Source organism: Sturnira hondurensis, unplaced genomic scaffold, assembly GCF_014824575.4.
Source record: "Sturnira hondurensis isolate 20B ecotype Veracruz unplaced genomic scaffold, ASM1482457v3 Scaffold0012488, whole genome shotgun sequence".
Classification (NCBI taxonomy): Eukaryota; Metazoa; Chordata; class Mammalia; order Chiroptera; family Phyllostomidae; genus Sturnira; species Sturnira hondurensis.
In genome coordinates, this window is record NW_028085119.1 from 2,755,760 (window position 1) to 2,773,484 (window position 17,725).

A 17,725-nucleotide genomic window follows, 5' to 3' on the forward strand; every position below is an offset into this window, starting at 1 on the left:
ATACAAAGATGCAGACAAAATGGGGAGACAAAGCACAGCCCAAAGGAAAGAAGAGGATAAATACCCAGAAAAAGAACTAAACAAAATGGAGACAAGCAATCTATCACATGTAAGGTTCAAAACAATGGTTATAAGGATGCTCAGGGAACTTGGGGGAACTCAGTGAGAACTTGAACAAAGAGATAATAAGTATAAAAAAACATAGGAACTATAAAAAACTAGTCAGAAATGAAGAATAGACTATCTGAAAGAAAGAATACACTAAAAAATAAATGCAGGTTAGATGAAGCAGAGGATCAAATTAGTGATATAAAATAAAAGACAAGGTAGAAGATAACACCCAATTAGAGCAAAAAAAAATAATTTTTAGAAATGAGAATAGTTTAAGGGACTTCTAGGACAACATCAGTCACAACAACACCTGCACCACAGGTGTACCAGAAAGAGAAGAGAGAACAACAGAATGAAAATCTATCTGAAGAAATAAAGACTAAAAGTTTCCCTAACCTGGTGAAGGAAATAGACATATGAGTTCAGAACACACAGAGAGTCCCAAATAAGATGAACTCAAATAAACCCACACCAAAATGTGTCATAATTAAAATAGTAAAGTTTAAAGACAAAGAAAGACTCCTACAAGAAGCAAAAGAAAGCAATTAATTTTGTACCAAAAATCTGAACAGAGTGATTACAAGGAAAAAAAACTCCCAATAAACAAAAGTCCTGGACCAAATGGCTTCACAGATGAATTCTACCAAATATTCACAAAATAGTTAATGCCTCTCCTTCTCAAACTATGCCTAAAAATTCAAGAGGAGGGAAGACTCCCAAGCTCATTTCATGATGCCAGAATTATTCTAATTCCAAATCCAGATAAAGATACTACAAAGAAAGAAAATTAAGGCCAATATCCCAGATAAAAATGAATGCAAAATTTCTCAATAAAATATAAGCAAACCAAATTCAGCAATACAATAAAATCATACATAACAAGCAACTGGGATTTATTCTGGGGATGCAAGGTTAGTACACTATCTGCAAATCAATTCCCATGATACACCACATAAATAAAATGAAAGACAAAAATCATATGATCATATCAATACATACAGAAAAACATTTGACAAAATCCAGCACCCATTTATAATAAAAACTTGCAGCAATGTGGGAATAGAGGGGATATACTGGCCATATATGACAAACTCACAGCTAATATCATACTCAACAAGGAAAACCTAAAAGTGTTTTCTTTAAGATTAGGAACAAGACCAGGATGTCCACTTGACCACTGTATTCAACATAGTACTGGAAGGCCTAGCCACAGCAATCAGACAAGAAAAAGAAATAAAAGATATCCAAATTGGAAAGGAGAAGTAAAACTCATTATATAATACCCTAGAGAAACTTAAAGAGTCCATGAAAAAAAAAAAAAAACAACAAGAGACAAACCTAGGACTAATAAATGAATTCAGTAAAGTAGCAGAATACAAAATAAGTATTCAGAAATCAGTTTCATTGTTATACACCAATAATGAGCTATTCGAAAGGGACTCTAAAAAACAATACCATTTATAATTGCTGCAAAAAATACCTAGGAACAAATTTAACCAAGAAGGTAAAAGTTTTGTACCTGGAAAATTATAAAACACTGAAGAAAGAAATTGAAGAAAATATAAATAAATGGAAGCATATACCATGCTCATGGATAGGAAGAGTTTACATCATTAAAACATCTATACTGCCCAAAGCAATCTAAAAATTCAATGCAATTTTTATCAAAATATCAATGGTTTATTTCACAGAACTAGAGGAAATAACCCAGAAATTTATATTGAACCACAAAAGACCCTGAATAGCTACAGCAACCTTGAGAAAAAAGAACAAAATTGGAGGAATCATCCTACCTGATGTCAAGCTATAGTACAAGACCATAGTAAAATAGCCTGGTACTGGCATAAAAACAGACATATAAATCAATGGAAAGAATAGATATCCCAAAAATAAATCTACATCTGTATGTTCAATTAATACAGGGTTGGGCAAAAGTAGGTTTACAGTTGTTTATAGAGAAAAATAATACAATAATTAATAAATAATACCAAGAGTAAACTGTGTTTTGTGTAATCACAACTGTATACCTACTTCTGCCCCATCTTGTATTTAACAAAGAAGGCAAGAACATACAATGGGGGAAAGAAATTCTATTCATAAAACAGTGTTGGGAAAATTGGGCAGATACATTTATAAAAGTGAAACTAGACCACCTCCTTACACCATGCACAGGAATAAACTCAAAATGAATTGAAGGTTTAAATATAAGGCTCAACACCATAAAAAACTTAGAAGAAAATTTGGTCAGTAAAATTTCAGGCATTTCTCATAGCAATATTTTTCTTGATATATCTCCTCAGGCAAAGGAAACAAGAAAAAATAAATGGATACTTTAAATTAAGAAGTTTCTGCACATAAAAGGAAACTGTCAACAAAATGAAAAGACAACCCACTGAATGAGAGGACATATTTGCCAATGATACAGTCAATATGAGGTTAATATCCAAAATTTATATTACTTAAAACCAAAAAGAAAACCCCAAACGATCCAATTAAAAATACTCAGAGGACCTGAATACACATTTCTCCAAATAGCCAATAAACATTAAAAAAATGCTCAACATCACAAATCAGAGAAATGCATATTAAAACGTCAATAAGATATCACCTCACACCTGACGGAATGATTACCATAATCAATAAATCAACAAACAAGCACTGGAGAAAATGTGAAGAAAAGGAAACCCAGGTACACTCTTGGTGGGAATGCAGGTTGCTGCAGCCACTGTGGAAAAGAGTAGGGAACATTCTCAAAAATCTTTAAACGGAACTGCCTCATGGCCCAATGCTTTGACTTCTGGGTATATATTTGAAGAAACCCCAAACACTAATTCGATGGAATATATGCACCCCTAGGTTCATTGCAGGATTATTTACAATAGCCAAAATATGGAAGCAACTCAAATGCCCATCAATAGATGAGTGGATAAAAAAGCAGTGGTATGTATATACAATGAAATGTCACTGAGCCACAAAAAAAGAATGAAATTTTACCAATATGACAGTATACATGGACCTTACCAATGAGACAGTATAGATAGACCTAGAGGATAATACGCTAAGTGAAATAAATCACAGAAAGACAAATACCATATGACTCCACTTATATGTGGAATCTAAAGACTAGAGCGAACAAACAAACAAAATTGAAACAGACTCATCGATACAGAGAATAGACTGATGGTAGCCAGAGAGGAGGTGAGTTGGAGAGCTGGGTGAAAAAGGTGAAGAAATTGAGAGATACAAATTGGCAGTTACTACGTAGTCACTGAGATACAAAGTACAACATGGGAACACAGTCAATCATATTGTAATAATTATGAATGGTGCCAGGTAGGTACTGGAAGTATCAGTGGGAACCCTTTGTAAAGTATATGATTGCCCATCCACCATACTGAATGCCTGAAAGTAACAAAAATAACATTGAATATAAATTATCATTGAAAAATAAAAGAAGAACAAAGCTAGAGGCATTATACTTACTGAGTTCAATTTGCATTACAATGCTATCAAACAGTATGACACTGAGATTAAAAACAGGCACAGGGATCAGTGAAACAGAACAGGGAGCCCAGATAGACGCCCCCTGCACTGTGGTCAAGTAACTTTTGACAAAGGTACCAAGAACATGCACTGGGGAAAGGACAATTTCTTCAATAAGTGGTGATGGGAAGACTGGACAACCACATGCAAAGAAAAGAAGCTGAACCTTATCTTATTCCACTCACAAAATCTAGCTCAAAATAGATCAAAGATTTAAATGTAAGACGTGAGACCATAAACTCTTATGAGAAAACACAGGGAAAAAGACCCATACTGGTCTTGGCAGTGACTTCTTGGATAAGTCACCCAAAGCGCGGGCAACAAAAACTAAAACAGACAAGTGGGACTGCCTTGAACCAAAGAGCTTCTTCACTGTGAAGAGGACAACCAATGAATTGAAAAGACAGCCTACAGAATGGGGGAAAATATTATTTTTCTTCCTGCTTAAATTTTCAGTTTTTAAATTTCATAATAATATTGTCAATGTTTTCTTCAACTTTCCATATACCTCCTAAATAATATGCCTCCTAGGAAAGCATGTTTCTTTGACTGAAGATGATTCTTGTAGAAACCATTCTCTGATGATGTAATGTAACAGTAAGTTATCTTTTATTGTTTGACAGCTGCATATGTTAATCTTCCTTTCAAATAAAACTCCTTCATCACTTCATAGGTTATGGTTAAACTCTCTCCTTATTCTGTATCTTTGTGATGCACTATTAGAGAAAAGAGCAGGATCTTCTATCAACCCCTACCAGATTTCATCCTGAGAGTTCTAGTGATCTGTTTCTTTGGTTTCGTGGTCCTCCTCACTGCATTCGCTGTTCCTTCCAACAGCACTTCATCCATAAAGTTCGTGCATCTATCCATAGTACAGAGTCAAACGAAGCAGAAGTGTTTAGAGTAAAAGTGTCTTACTTACGGAGCTCTCTACTCTGTGCAGGATCATTTCTGTGGCATTTGAGTGCGAGTACAGTACAGTAACACATTCCCACAGCCTCGCTCATTCCCTCGGTCCCGTGTTCTTAATGGGACCTAACTGTGTATTTAGCATAAACTCTCTTGCTTTGTTAAAGGCAGCAGAAAAGTTTGTAAGATGTGTTGTTTAGCTATTTAAGACATACCATGTTGTATTGTTCAACTAGGAACAGTTAATCTTGGTACTCAATGGAAACTGAAGCAGAGAGAAGTTAAGTAAACTCTTTACTAGTAGAATTAAATCCAAATGCAGCCGATTGGCTCCCCAGTTCTTCCCCTGAAAGATTCATATACTTTGTCAAAATGTAAAAATTCAACTTGAAAATTTATATTGACTTATAGTGGAAAACCAAATTTGAATGAGTTAAAAATTAATGCAGCCTATTTGTATACAATTCAACAATATTTATTACACCTAATGTGACATTCACGGAGAAAATCATACCTTTATCTTATCATTTACATTTGAAAATTCACAGCATATATGTCATGATTATTTCCAACTCTTCAGGGAATTTTAGAAAATTTCAGCCCAGATATTAGAATTAAGGATAACAAGCACAGCCAAGACTAAAGAAATTACATTCTACATTTTAAAAAAAAAAGTACAAATGTTGATCCTACAAATACGTTGGTGGAAAACATAAATGTTAAAAAGCTTATCAGTGGTGCAGGTGGGGGTCGCAGGCCAGGGTGGCAGAGCCCTGTCTGGATGCTGCCTGGCAGCACCGCAGAGGGGCCACGGGGCTGATTGACACGCACACTGCACGCTCAGCTGTCCCAAGTCAACTGGATCGCCGACGGGTGCACTGCGTACTCTGCGTGAAGTTCTACGAAGACCTGATGTGAGGATGCCACAAACGGAGCTATGTTAGTGTCCTGAAATTTAAAAAAAGAAGGAACAAGTTACATTCTTCACAAATTTGAACATTCAAAAATGTAAAAAAACATAGTAAAAAAGTAGCACATAAAGCAATCCAAATATATAGTAAACTGTCGCTTGTGTCTAGAAGTGATCTTGCTAAGAATTAATGTACCTGCTTTATGACAGACTGCTGCTGCCGTCAGGGGCTGAATGGGAACGGGCACTGCAGACACAGAGTTTCCGTCTCCGGGGTTGAAGAGCAGGGAAAGTGTTCTAGGTTTGGGTGTAGTGACCGTAGCTACACAACTTTCAGTCTACTAACTACTGAATTATATACTTCACAGTCATGACTTCTATCTCAGTAAAATTGTCATTAAAATGGAATTTCCAATTCAAGTTCTCACTAATTTTTTAATTTTTCTAAATAATACTTACCATGTTTTGCCATGTATAATTCACACTCATATTTTTGTGTGTATTATACATGGATTATTATACCCACGTATAATGTGCATCCTTATTTTCCTCTCAAAAACTTGGGCAAAAAAGTGCACATTATATGTGGCAAAATACAGTATTTATACTTGCAATTAAAACAATCATAGGAGTAAAGTATATTGCTCTCTCCTTTTAATATCCACAGTTTTCTTTGAGGATTTATTTTCATGTCCCGTGGAACAATGTATATTTGGGGCTGGGGCTAGTAAATGGGTCTCAGCTTTCTTTCCTTTTCTAATCACTCACTTAACATATAATTATCAAGAGACTTCCATGTTGCAGGCGTTATTTCCAGCACTGTGGATATAAAAAATGAACGAAACCATTACAAGGCCTTGCTCTCATGAAGCTACACCCTAATGGGAGCAGGCAAACCATGAACCAACCGACTCAGTGAGCTGTAGAGCAGGTCAAGCTGCCCGGAGTTGGCAGTCTGGGGCCTGCCCCTCTGCTCTGCTGGCCTCCGGCTTCACTGCAGCAGTCCTCCCCAAGTGCCATTGAAAGACAGACATTTCCCAGACAGTAAATAATTCAAGTGAGTGTGGCACAGAGAATATTTCAAAGAGCTGTATCAAGGTATAGACAATATCATATACTCTTACATGCATGCAGCTTTTTCTTTCCATTTTAACCTTCTCCCAGATTTCCACTTGCTCTTTTACACGCTATTTTAGCCTGGTTGTCAAGTGTGCACAGTTAACCAATGTTTTTTTAAATATTCTATTTATTTTTAGAGAGAGGGAAAGGGAAGGAGAAACAGTGGAAGAGAAACATTAGTGTGTAGTTGCCTATTATGTGTCCCCTTACTGGGAACCTGGCCTGCAACCCAGGCATGTGCCCTGACTAGGAATCGAACCAGCGACCCTTTGGTTCTCAGGCCCATGCTCAATCCACTGAGCTACACCAGCCAGGGCAGTTAACCAAAGTTTTAAACCCTCCTTTGATTCTCCCAATTTTCCTTGTTATTCTTTCATGTTTAGATTCTAGAACTGAGAGTGATACAGGATTTCCCCGTGACCAACTACAGTTGTTTCCTCATATAAGCAACATCTTCAAATCGTCATATGATTGCTAACCTAAAGAGTGACTTTTACCTTCACTTTGGAAGTAAACTAATTTTACTGGGCTTGGAATGCCAAAGAAATCAGTAGTGTCCTTAATTTAAAAAGAAAGCAATTACTCTTAAAATGATGCCCACATTTATCAAAGGAAATGTAAAACTAGTAAAATATTGCCAAAGCCCACAGTTTCAAAAAACTGACATATCTAGTCATAGACTTTGATTTAATGTGACATTGGTCTAAATGGCACTCAAGTTCTCTCAGCGCCTCAGTTTTCTTTTATCGGGAAAGTCCAGATTGTCACTGTTCTTTCCTCATCACAGAACTGTCACCACAGGAAGCATAGGGGGTTGTATGTTTGAAAGTCACTGAAAACAAAACAAACCTAAACAATAAAAAGCCATGTGGATATAAATTAAGTGCATTAAAATGGCCTATTTTCCTTCTTTTTGAAATGTTTGCAAACTTCAACTAAATATCAAAGACCTAGTCAGCTTCTAAATCTGGAATATGGAACATCAACTTCTCTTTTCTGTGACTCCCCATGAACAACGGTGATTCAGTGTCTAAGGGCCAGGTGCCTGAAATTGCTCCCCAGGTAATTAACTCTGTATATAAGAATAGACCTGCCCGGCAGGGGTGTCAAACTCATTTTCACCAGGGGCCACATCATCCTCACAGTTGCCTTTAAAGGGTTGTGAAGCCTCAATAAGTGAACTGCAATATAGCGAGGGAAAACTGTAACTGTATAGGTAATTCCAACCCACAATTGAGTTTGGTGACTATATTACTAGTAACTTAATGCAATGTCCACTAGGTGGCCCTCGTGTTCCCCAAAAGAGAAAAATCAGAAAAGTATACAGAATATGTAAAAGTACATTGTGCTTTGTACTTATTTTGCCTGTGTCTGCCTTTAAAGGTATATACTGTGTTACTTTCCTTATTCAAACACGGTAAGTGAGTATTTTAAAATCTTGCTTTACTCACTGCGCCACAATACGGTCCGGAAAATGGAGAATTAACATCTGGTCCATCATAGAGTATAAGGTAGTTGTGGACACAGTCTCCTGGATCGTCAATGCTGATGAAGTTAAAGTTGACTGTGATGCGTCTTCCAGCAGGGGCAATGATGGCCCATTCGCAGTGAGTGTTGTTAGGGTAAGTGCCGGGATAGCCAGGGCTGGTGAAGGAGCCGCTGTCTCCATAAAGAGGACCACCACACCCTGCAAGAAATAATTGCAGGAGGTTTGATACAACAACATACCTGGAGTCTTTTAGTACACTTGCAAGGCAGTGAGATGGGGCTGGCATTTCATTCATGTGCTGGGACCCTCTGCAAGAATAGTAGAGGCAGGAACCCTTTGCCCAGTTTCTCCCTGAGGCCAAATCCCACCAACTCCCTCATCAACTCCCTCTTCCCATCCGCCTCCCTTTTCTCCACCAAATAGTCCTTCCCCTCTGTAACATGACTTAGGGACAGCTTCCTCCAGGTCTGCTCTTGGAAAACGGTGGGGTGTGAACCCCCAGGGAAAATCAAGAGCCGGATTAAATAACTGCAGGAGAGAGGAGAGGAGAGTAATTAAAGTTGCTGTGCATTTCTGATGGTGTAGATCTCTCCACAAGCAGCGAGTTCTTGATAATGATGTGGGTGAAGTCAATTAAAAGTACAATACTGGGCCTGAACCAAAAGAAATGTGTTTTCAGAGGTTTGGGAAGTAACTGTTATGACAGGGATTTTATCAGGCTCACAACTGACAGTTCCAAGATTGACAAACTTACAGCCAAAACACTGTAAGTATGGGTGTTATTTTGTTGCATCTGTTAACTTGTATATGAAAACAATCATATTTAGGCCAGATAGCCCTGGAGGCCCAGACAGCCCTGGAGGCCCAGATATGGAACTGCGCAGGAAGAAGACGCAGGGCCTACAAGAAAAAGCCAGGCTGGGTCCGGGCCACTGGAGTGCGGTGCCCCCTCTGCCACAGTCTGCTGTTTGGGCAGCTCATTAATGCGCGTCCTATTTCCTCATCTGCAAAGTTAGGGCACTAAGATCATTGTTAAGTATCTTCAGGTACCAAGATTTCATTATCTATGATTGCCTTGACAGAACCCTTTTCTTCTTCCTCAGTTTGTTTGTTTACTTATTTATTTATTTTTTCCACAGAAAGCAGGAAAGTAACTTATTCCCAAAGATGGCAGAAGTAAGAAATTCATCCTGAAAATATACTTTGGTGTAATTCAGTCGGGACGGATCTCCCCCTGAACTGGAGTCTCGCTGTCTCGGGACAGCTGTTAAACGTTCCAGATCCCTGTGTTGTGAGTGGGTAGGAGCCCCTTTCAGATGCACAGGTTGCATGGAGAGAGTGCATGTTTCTCAGAAGAACAGCACCTTCAATAGCAGAAGAGGGCAGAAACACGTTATGCCATCAGCACAGTTTAGATTAAAGAGGCACACAATCCATCAAGGTGTAAAAATGGTAACAGGAAAAAACACTGCTTTGATGAATAAGGTATTCAACTGTGGTGTGAATGTTCAAGGCAGCCGATGGCAAAACCAGGCCAGTCAAGGAAGGTGGTCTGGGTCTGGAGGTGATGTTGCATCTCAACCTCTGTGGCTCAGCACCCACCGGACAGCGGGTTTTCCTTCTCAAGGCCAGTGGTACTTGAGAAACCATATTTTTCAAGTGTGGTCCAAAGAGAGGATTGAATTGGGCCAGAACTGCAATTAGCCAAAAAAGATAGCAGCAAACTGAACAGACCACCAACATGGTGATGGTTACTCCCCAGCTGGGACCTTTAGGGATGAACCAGGGCACCAGGATGCTCCAGAACGCGCTCACCAGGACCACAGGCACTGTGAGGCCACTGTACGCCTTGGCTGCTGCTGGGGCCCCTGCCCCACCGCCTCACTTTGGTCCCACCTGGTCCTCAGTATACTTAAAATGAGTCATTTTTATCATTCTTATTTTGAAAGTGTTTGGGTATATTGAGGACATTTCACAAAGTATTCTTCCTCTCTTGAGTTAAAGTTACTGACATAAGTTAAATTTCCTTCAGTTATTTGATACACAATCAATCAAAAATGGCCCTAAAAGAAGCAATTAACCGCCAAGAAACGGCTGGAACTACAAGGAGCCCTGGGGCTTCTATGTGCACAAGCATGTGTCACTAATGCGCTCTGGGTGAACCTTCTTCTTTAATACTCAGAGAACTACCTCGATGGTCAAACCAAATGTTACAATTATGACAAAATCAGAATTTATATGGGAATTTTAAAAATCTTTATATTTTATCTTTTCTTTATATGTAAATATATGTTCTTAAATATATAATAATATACAGAAATGAGTAAAAGTAGAATTGAAAAGGAACTGTGTTTCACTGTTAAAAATCTATTTTTGTCAGAAGATAATCAAGCACACAGATGGCTAACAAGACAAGGTCGTTTTAGCGGCCTTTTCCTGTCAGGGACATGGCGTTTCTCTCACCGACATTGCTGTACCGTACAAAGTGTAAATGTCTCACCGGAGGGTGACGAGGTCCAGGTAATCTCATACCCACGACCAGAAGTGGCACCATCACTCTTAAATCGCAGGTAGAGTTCATGATTTTGAGAGAAGACGGGATTCGGCAACAGCGTTCCACAGTACGTGCCGAGTAGTGGCGAACTGCTCTCACTTCCATTTCTTACCTTTAAAAATGAGTCGTGGATTATGATTCTTACGTGTGTTACCCTTGCTTCTTTAATTTAGTATTGTTATACAGTAGCATACAAGGGGGGACCCCAAAAGTGGAATTTATTCATAAAAATTGTGTACTTATTCTTGCATGTTTAAACTTCAGTCACCTTCAAAGCACTCTCCATTTGATGCAATCCTCCTATCGAGACATTTTTTCCCACTGCTCGAAACTGTTTTCGAACTGTTCGATTTTGATGCCCGTTAGTGCTTCTGCCATTTTGTTTCATCTCCTTTACATCAATAAAACGTTTCCCTTTGAGGACTTCTTTCATCAGGTGAAACAAAAATAGTCACTTGGGGCGAGACTGGGTGAATAGGGAGGGTGGGGCACAGGGGTCATACCATTTTTGGCCAAAAACTGCTGAACACTCAGCACAGTGTGGACAGGTGCACTCGTAAGTCACCAATCATGAAATGCGCAAACATGTTGGAAGAATCTCGAAAAAGTTTCACTGAAGCCAAACACAGCCTCTCACAACACCACCAGCCACTACACTGACACTGATGGGCTCCTAGAACACTATTCTAGCAGGGAAGCCTGTACTACGAGGAGTCTGACCTCCAGAAAATGATACTGGAGTTTTGGGGTCCCCCCTTGTATGAAATAGTGTGCAACCAAAAGGAATGTTTGTATGGGAAGAGGAGACAACTCCATAAATTTATGAAATTTCTGACTATTAAGACATGCAGGGTGGAGCAAAAGTAGGTTTATAGTTGTGAGTATGAAAAACGGAGTTTATTCTTGTATGATTAATGATCAATTATTGTATTATTTTCTATAAGAACTATAAACCTACTTTTGCCCCACCCTGCATTTTAAAGACACATTCTGTAGATGAATAGATTTTTTAATGGACTGCACGCAGTAGACAAACATAAAAACTGGAAATAAGTCAGCATGTGTATTCCCACACACACGCTGTGAACCCAGCCACACTCTGTTCTCCTGCCTGGCTCCTGCTGTGCATTCTCAGCCAGCCCGACTCCGAGGAGGATGCCAGGCATGCAGGCATGAGCCACCTTGACACGTTTGAATTATGGTTTTACTGATAGACATACTCAAATCTTGGAAGTTTCTCCATTCCCTTTATAATTGCACAGCTTAACATTTGGTCAACTGCTGATTGTCTTAAGTCATAGAGTTTCCTCAGAGGCATGGTGACTAATCTTGCTGGGTTGTGTTGACCTGCAGAGGTTCCTTCTAGGTCTGTGCAGTAGCCCATGGGAGAGAATAACGCCTTTCTGGTGCTTTTTGGAGTGTTCTGCTAAGTGTTTAAACACAGTGCCTTGCCGAGGATAGAGCAGCCAGTTATCTGCCAGGAGACGGAGGTGGGGCCACATCCAAGCACGCTGAAAGACCAGACTGGCCACCACTGTGCTCTTGGCTTTGGGTCTTGTTCCTTTTGACTATCTTTTAGAAAGCTGATGCTCTGAGAGGAAGAGGGAGATATTCATTCCTAGTGAGCATACTAATGACTTGTTGTAGTCATTTTTCTCTTCATGGGAACCAGGGTAGACACCTCTGGGACATTAGAGGACCCTGGAAGGAGAGGGAAAAATTCTGAAGACAAATGCAAACTCCACATGTGGTCTTGGGCTTGGCCTTTGTATGCTATTAATATAGGTGGAATCCTCAGTGAGAAATTTCCGTCCCTGCTGTAGCTAGCGTAGACGGAGTGCTGAGGCTTGCTGGTACAGCTGCACCTGATAGCCCTAAGTCACAGTTTCCTGTCTGCTTATTGGACGGAAAGTTTCAGACTCATCTCTATGGGGTAAGGAAGCGCAGCTGTGGGGAGAAGTTCTCACCCCTCAGTGCCAGAGAGCTGGCCTTAAGGCCAGTCAGTAACGGTCAACTCAGGCTTGAGGCAAGAGGGAGGCAGTTGCGAGGGAACTCAAAAGGACAAGGTAATTCTGTCTTTTATCTGTATCCCACCCCTCCCCTTGTTTCTGCTTGGCACTTCACACAAATGTGTAGACTCTGTGGTGGGTGAGGTCTGTAGGTCTGAGTTTAACACCCTGATGGACACAATGACACTGTATTTCTCTCCTCATCTCCTCTCTGCTACCTCCATCACCTTCAGTTTCCTACCACGGCAAGGATTCTCCAAGACAAAGGCATGAGCTTCCTCCAGTACTTGTCACATTGTAGGTTATGAATATTCATTAAAACAGAGCTAGATGAAGATTATAGAGGAGAACTTTCCAGGAAAATAAAAGTCCAGAACAGGTGTAAAGGAGCAAACAAACTTTGGAAACCTTATCAAAAACTCTCATGTACATGAAACAAAGAGAACTTGAGCAAGGTTAAGATTCAAACTCAATTCACAGCGGAATTCAGTATCCCCTGTGTATATGAATTTATTTCCTGAGGATACATTCATTTTCTACGGAAAATGGACATCCAGGGGAGCCCTGGATTTTTATGGAAAAACAGAGGCGCCAAGCTCCACACACAGTCTGCATCAGTCATGGGCTCATTCAGGACATCTTCCCATGAATAACAGCATAACGGGGAGGACCGTTATGGTCCACACAATGTGGGTGAAGGGGGGCAGGAGGAATGCAGAGGGGCTCCTCTGGTTTGCAGGGAGTTGTGGGGGTGCAAGAGCCCTAGCAGCACGGCTCTGCTTGCTCCAGGCCCAGGAGGCTCCCCTCCTGCGGTGTCCGGGGAAGCAGTGGAGGGTGGGTGGGAGGAGGGCAGCACAGGGCAAAGTGGACGCTTTGTCCAGATAGAGCTCTCTAGTAGCAGTCAAGGGGAAAGGATAACACATCCCTCCCGCCCCTGCCAAACATGTGGTCAAGGAGTCATTCTCCTTAGAGAACACTGAAGACCCGCCAACACTTACTAATGTCAGGGACATTAGGCTAACAATTTAGTATTGCTTGGTTTTACTTTCATCTCCACACAAAGCACACTTCTTAAAATCAGTGCCATGGTCTGCCCCCAAAGTAGCACTTAGACATCCCTCTGGTCCTTGCAGTCTGAACTTCCACATCAGCTGCCCCAGTAAACCTCTCTGTCCCCAAAGTGACAGTGTTAGTTCCTTGCACATTAAGTGGCAGTTGACTATTTCCTGTCTGTCCTTCCCAGTGGACCATGAGCTTCCTGGGAGCCCTGAATATATCTTGTTCCCTTTTGGATTTCCTTCCAGTGCCTGGCCATAGAAGATGTAGGTAAGTATTTATGGAATGAAATTATAATGAATAGATTAATGAAATGAGTAAAGGATGTATTTTTAGTGGTAGCAGAGAAAAGGGTGAAAAATCTGAAAGTGAGCCATCATCTTTTATATAATTAATTCACATGAGACCCACATGCATGTTACCTCCAAGAAATCACGTCTGCATTCACTTGAGTCCTCGATGCTGAAGGAATGAAAGAAGAGGGAAATTGTGTGGTTCTGCGGAGCCGTGAGGGTCACTGTGCAGTCCATGTTGTTGTTATAATTACCGGGCCACCCAGGGCTCTTCAGGTGGCCAAACGCCTTGTTGTAGTGTCTGTTACAATCTTTTAGAAAGCAATATTCACAATTAATGTACGTCTCCCAGTATTCAGTGTTCTTTCAGTCTGACAGGAGTAATTCATAAAGGATTAAATTTAAACACTTTGGAAAAGCTACCCCGGACTCTGCATTGGCCCTGAGATCACTGAGCCCCACGGAGGTGAGGTGGGCATCTCTGGTGCTGGTGCATGGGGTGTCTCGTTAACAGGGACACCCCCATGTGAGACGTGAAATACGAGCTCTCGCCTCTGAGGACGGATATTCTAGAAGCCTCTGTGCTTGTCCTGGTCACATTGAGGTGGAGTTGGCTGACATTGAGCCTCTTTCAAGAGTAAAGTCTCTGCCTCCAAGATAGTCTGAGGATTTCCCTTTAAAACCTTCAATGAATTATTTGTTCTGATAGAAACAGCAAGTTGTTGTTTTTTACTGCTTTTGATAAAAATACCCAGAGTGTTTGTATTTGTTTGTTTTAATCAAAGGAAGTGTTAATTTCAGTCAATCTTGAAATGAACATTAAATAAAGTGTTCTGGGGAAATAAACTTCTCAGTTTTAGTCATCAAATAACCCATTCAAAAATTCTTGGTTTTGACAAAATCATTTCCTAAGATATAGTGATTTCTACATATGTTCAAGTGGATAATTAATAAAATAACTGGCATAATTTAAAACTTTGCAACAACATAAACTTTGAAGAATATGCTGGTATACTGAACATTTTAAGTATTATTATATTCACTTTACCTACTTGGAAACCAGCTTTAGTCATTTGCTTAATGAGGCCTGGTTTCCATTGGGGCATCTCAGCTCGTATGAGTGTGGCTCATGTTAACAAGCCCTGCTGTACCCACACGAGTCCACTCTGGCAGTAATTGTAATGATAGCCGATTTTCTGCACAGAACATAAAGTTCCAGGCTCACCTGCAATCCGATACGTGAAACCCACTCTAGAATTTTCATCAAAAACCTCGAATTTGAAAATGACAACTGCAGTGCTTGTAGAGGAATAAAATGTTGGTACAGTTGAAGCATTTCTGCCACAGAAGTGAATTCTGGGATGTCCGTTACTCTGAAATGAAATGGAAGGCAAATCACATTAGATTTTGCTTCAAAAGAGAATAGGCTATAGGAGATACTAAACACATATAAAATATGCTCAGATTTTTCAGCCATGGACCTAGTTATAGTATTTGAAGCATTCAGCAATAAGACTGACATGGACCTTGGAATGGGCCAACTATCTCACATTCTTTAAGGGACAGAAAGTGGGAGGTCAAGCTTATGCTGAAAGCACCAGACAGAGATACTTGCCTCCTGCAAACCTGACCCTTCTGCTCTCCTCACAGGCAGGGTCAGCGCCCTTGCTCTGAGCACATCACTGTCTGAGCTCACTACAGTTCTCCTATGGGGGTTTTCCATAGACCGGAAGTCCACAAAACTAACCCAGCCCTGCTTCTGGCCCTGCTACTCTTTAACAAATCTAACCAGAGACTTCAGTACTGCTATGAACCCCAATGGCTCCTGGTGCCTGTAATGAGGTCCCTGTTTCCCCTTTGTAAGTCCTGGGCAGCCCCCATCACTTCCCAAGAGGATAAGATAAATGCAGTCTAATGCCTATCAGTTCTCGCATAAAAACAACTTGAATTCAAGTCAGGACATCTGCCACCTCTCACATAGGTGTGTTCCTCACACCTGTAGTTCCTGGGCATCTCCTGAAAGGCCCACTCCCCAGCCCTGCTGCAAACTCTGGTTACCGATCTGCGCTTCTCTCCCACCCTGCCCCCTGACATTGGTCCTTTCCTAACCTTGCCTATTGTATCCTCTGAACTTTAACTGCACTGATAGCCAGCCCTATACACACCCTTAGATCTCTCCACTTGCGGCCTTGAGTGAAACCTGGGTCTCCAGCAGCCTCCTGGGGGAGTCCTTTCTTTCCCACACTCTAGTGCACTGAGTAGGAATGGGCGGGGATGGGGGTGGAGGACAGGCCTTTCCAGGCAGCTCACTGCAGCATATGCCCTCGCATCAAAGCTAATTCTCCTTTGAGGGTCTCTACATCGGGCTGAAGGTATTCCCTTCTCATCATTCTCACTTACCTTCTTTCTGGTTACTTCCCTTCCTTAATTAAAGACTTGTGGTATTGCAGCTCAGTCATTTCATGAACGCTTCGAGGTTTCAGTGTTCTTACTGAAAACCCACTGACCATCCTAATTTGCATTCCTTGATACCAGTGACTTTAACCTCTACTTTCTGTGGTTACCCACCCCAATGCCAGCTATCCAGTCCATTCTTTTTATTACCTGTAATGCCTCTACCATATTATTCTTGCGTGATCTTCCAGCTACACCTTCTCTTTCTACTCTTGGGCACCTTGAGATTTCCAGTCTCTCTTAGTTATCAATCAATATCTTATCTTTTCCCCCTCCCCACTCAGGTTGAACCCTTTTGTTCTTTCCATCATTCCATTGAAGGACATTATTCATTCATGGCAAATACTGGGTGTTATTTGAGGTCACTCTAGATGTCACTATGACACAGGGCTGTCTGGGTCATGTAAGTAGCATGTCTGCACCCAGAAAGTAGTCTGCCCTGATCCACATTGGGACATTTGGATTCGTGAAGCAAATGGAAATTGAAAGAGCTTTAACCAGAGGATTTTTCTCCACTTGGCTCTATTCCTTCCAGGAAGAGTACCACTGGGGTACACAGACAATATTCTGGAAACCAGTGGGAAGATGATAACCTAGCATCTTGACCATGTGGGGACACAGGATGACTTCAGTGTCTCTGCTTCATAATAATTCAGCCAATCCAGCATCTACACAGCAGCCAGTACTTCTCAAACCTCTTTCCATGTTGGAGTCAATCCAAATGAATTTCTCCACCTATACCAAGGTGCATGGGCAGTACAGGGGATCCCGTATTTAGAATGAGGAGAACTTGAAAACTCAGAAAGAGATAGACTGGACCTTCTACTGTTGCTAGCCAGTTCACGAGGGGTGAAACATGACGCTCCTAAGATGAACTGGGTGGATGAACTGATCTCGAACTGCAGAGAGACAGCCCAGGCCCCCCCAGATGCTCCCCAAGCACCCACCCTCACTCAGTTCACAGCTCCTCACTTTACATGTGTCCCCTGGATAGTCTCATTCCTCTGTCTTGTAAACCCCTGGCTCATATGGTACTGACAGTGAAATCTTCAGGCCTGCTACCTCTATCACACTTCTGCCTGTCCAACCATCTCCTCAATGTCCTGTCCCATGGGCAATTTGGAGTCATCTTTCTTTTTTATGCTGAACAACTTTTTTCTCTCTTTTTGCATCACCATAAATACAGTGCCACCAGACCAGGGCCATCTGGCCTCTTAATTGAATTCCCTGTGTTCTGCACTGACCCCTTCAGTTAACCATATACACTGATTCCACTGA

At 41.0% G+C, this 17,725-nt stretch overlaps 1 protein-coding gene and 1 pseudogene across 1 annotated transcript in view; both read right to left on the reverse strand.

Moving 5' to 3' along the window:
• Positions 1-4,241: 4,241 nt before the first annotated feature.
• CUBN (cubilin) overlaps positions 4,242-17,725 on the reverse strand; it is a 254,992-nt gene continuing 241,508 nt past the window's right edge. Inside the window, exons 63-67 of the mRNA XM_037060773.1 lie at positions 15,219-15,366; positions 14,123-14,304; positions 10,582-10,747; positions 8,044-8,279; positions 4,242-5,511 (exon numbers count right to left, since the gene is read on the reverse strand). Coding sequence (XP_036916668.1) covers positions 5,404-5,511; positions 8,044-8,279; positions 10,582-10,747; positions 14,123-14,304; positions 15,219-15,366 — 840 coding nt within the window. The 3' untranslated portion in view covers positions 4,242-5,403. The remainder of the gene's footprint in view (positions 5,512-8,043; positions 8,280-10,581; positions 10,748-14,122; positions 14,305-15,218; positions 15,367-17,725) is intronic.
• Positions 9,615-9,962, reverse strand: LOC118997139 (V-type proton ATPase subunit e 1-like; annotated as a pseudogene).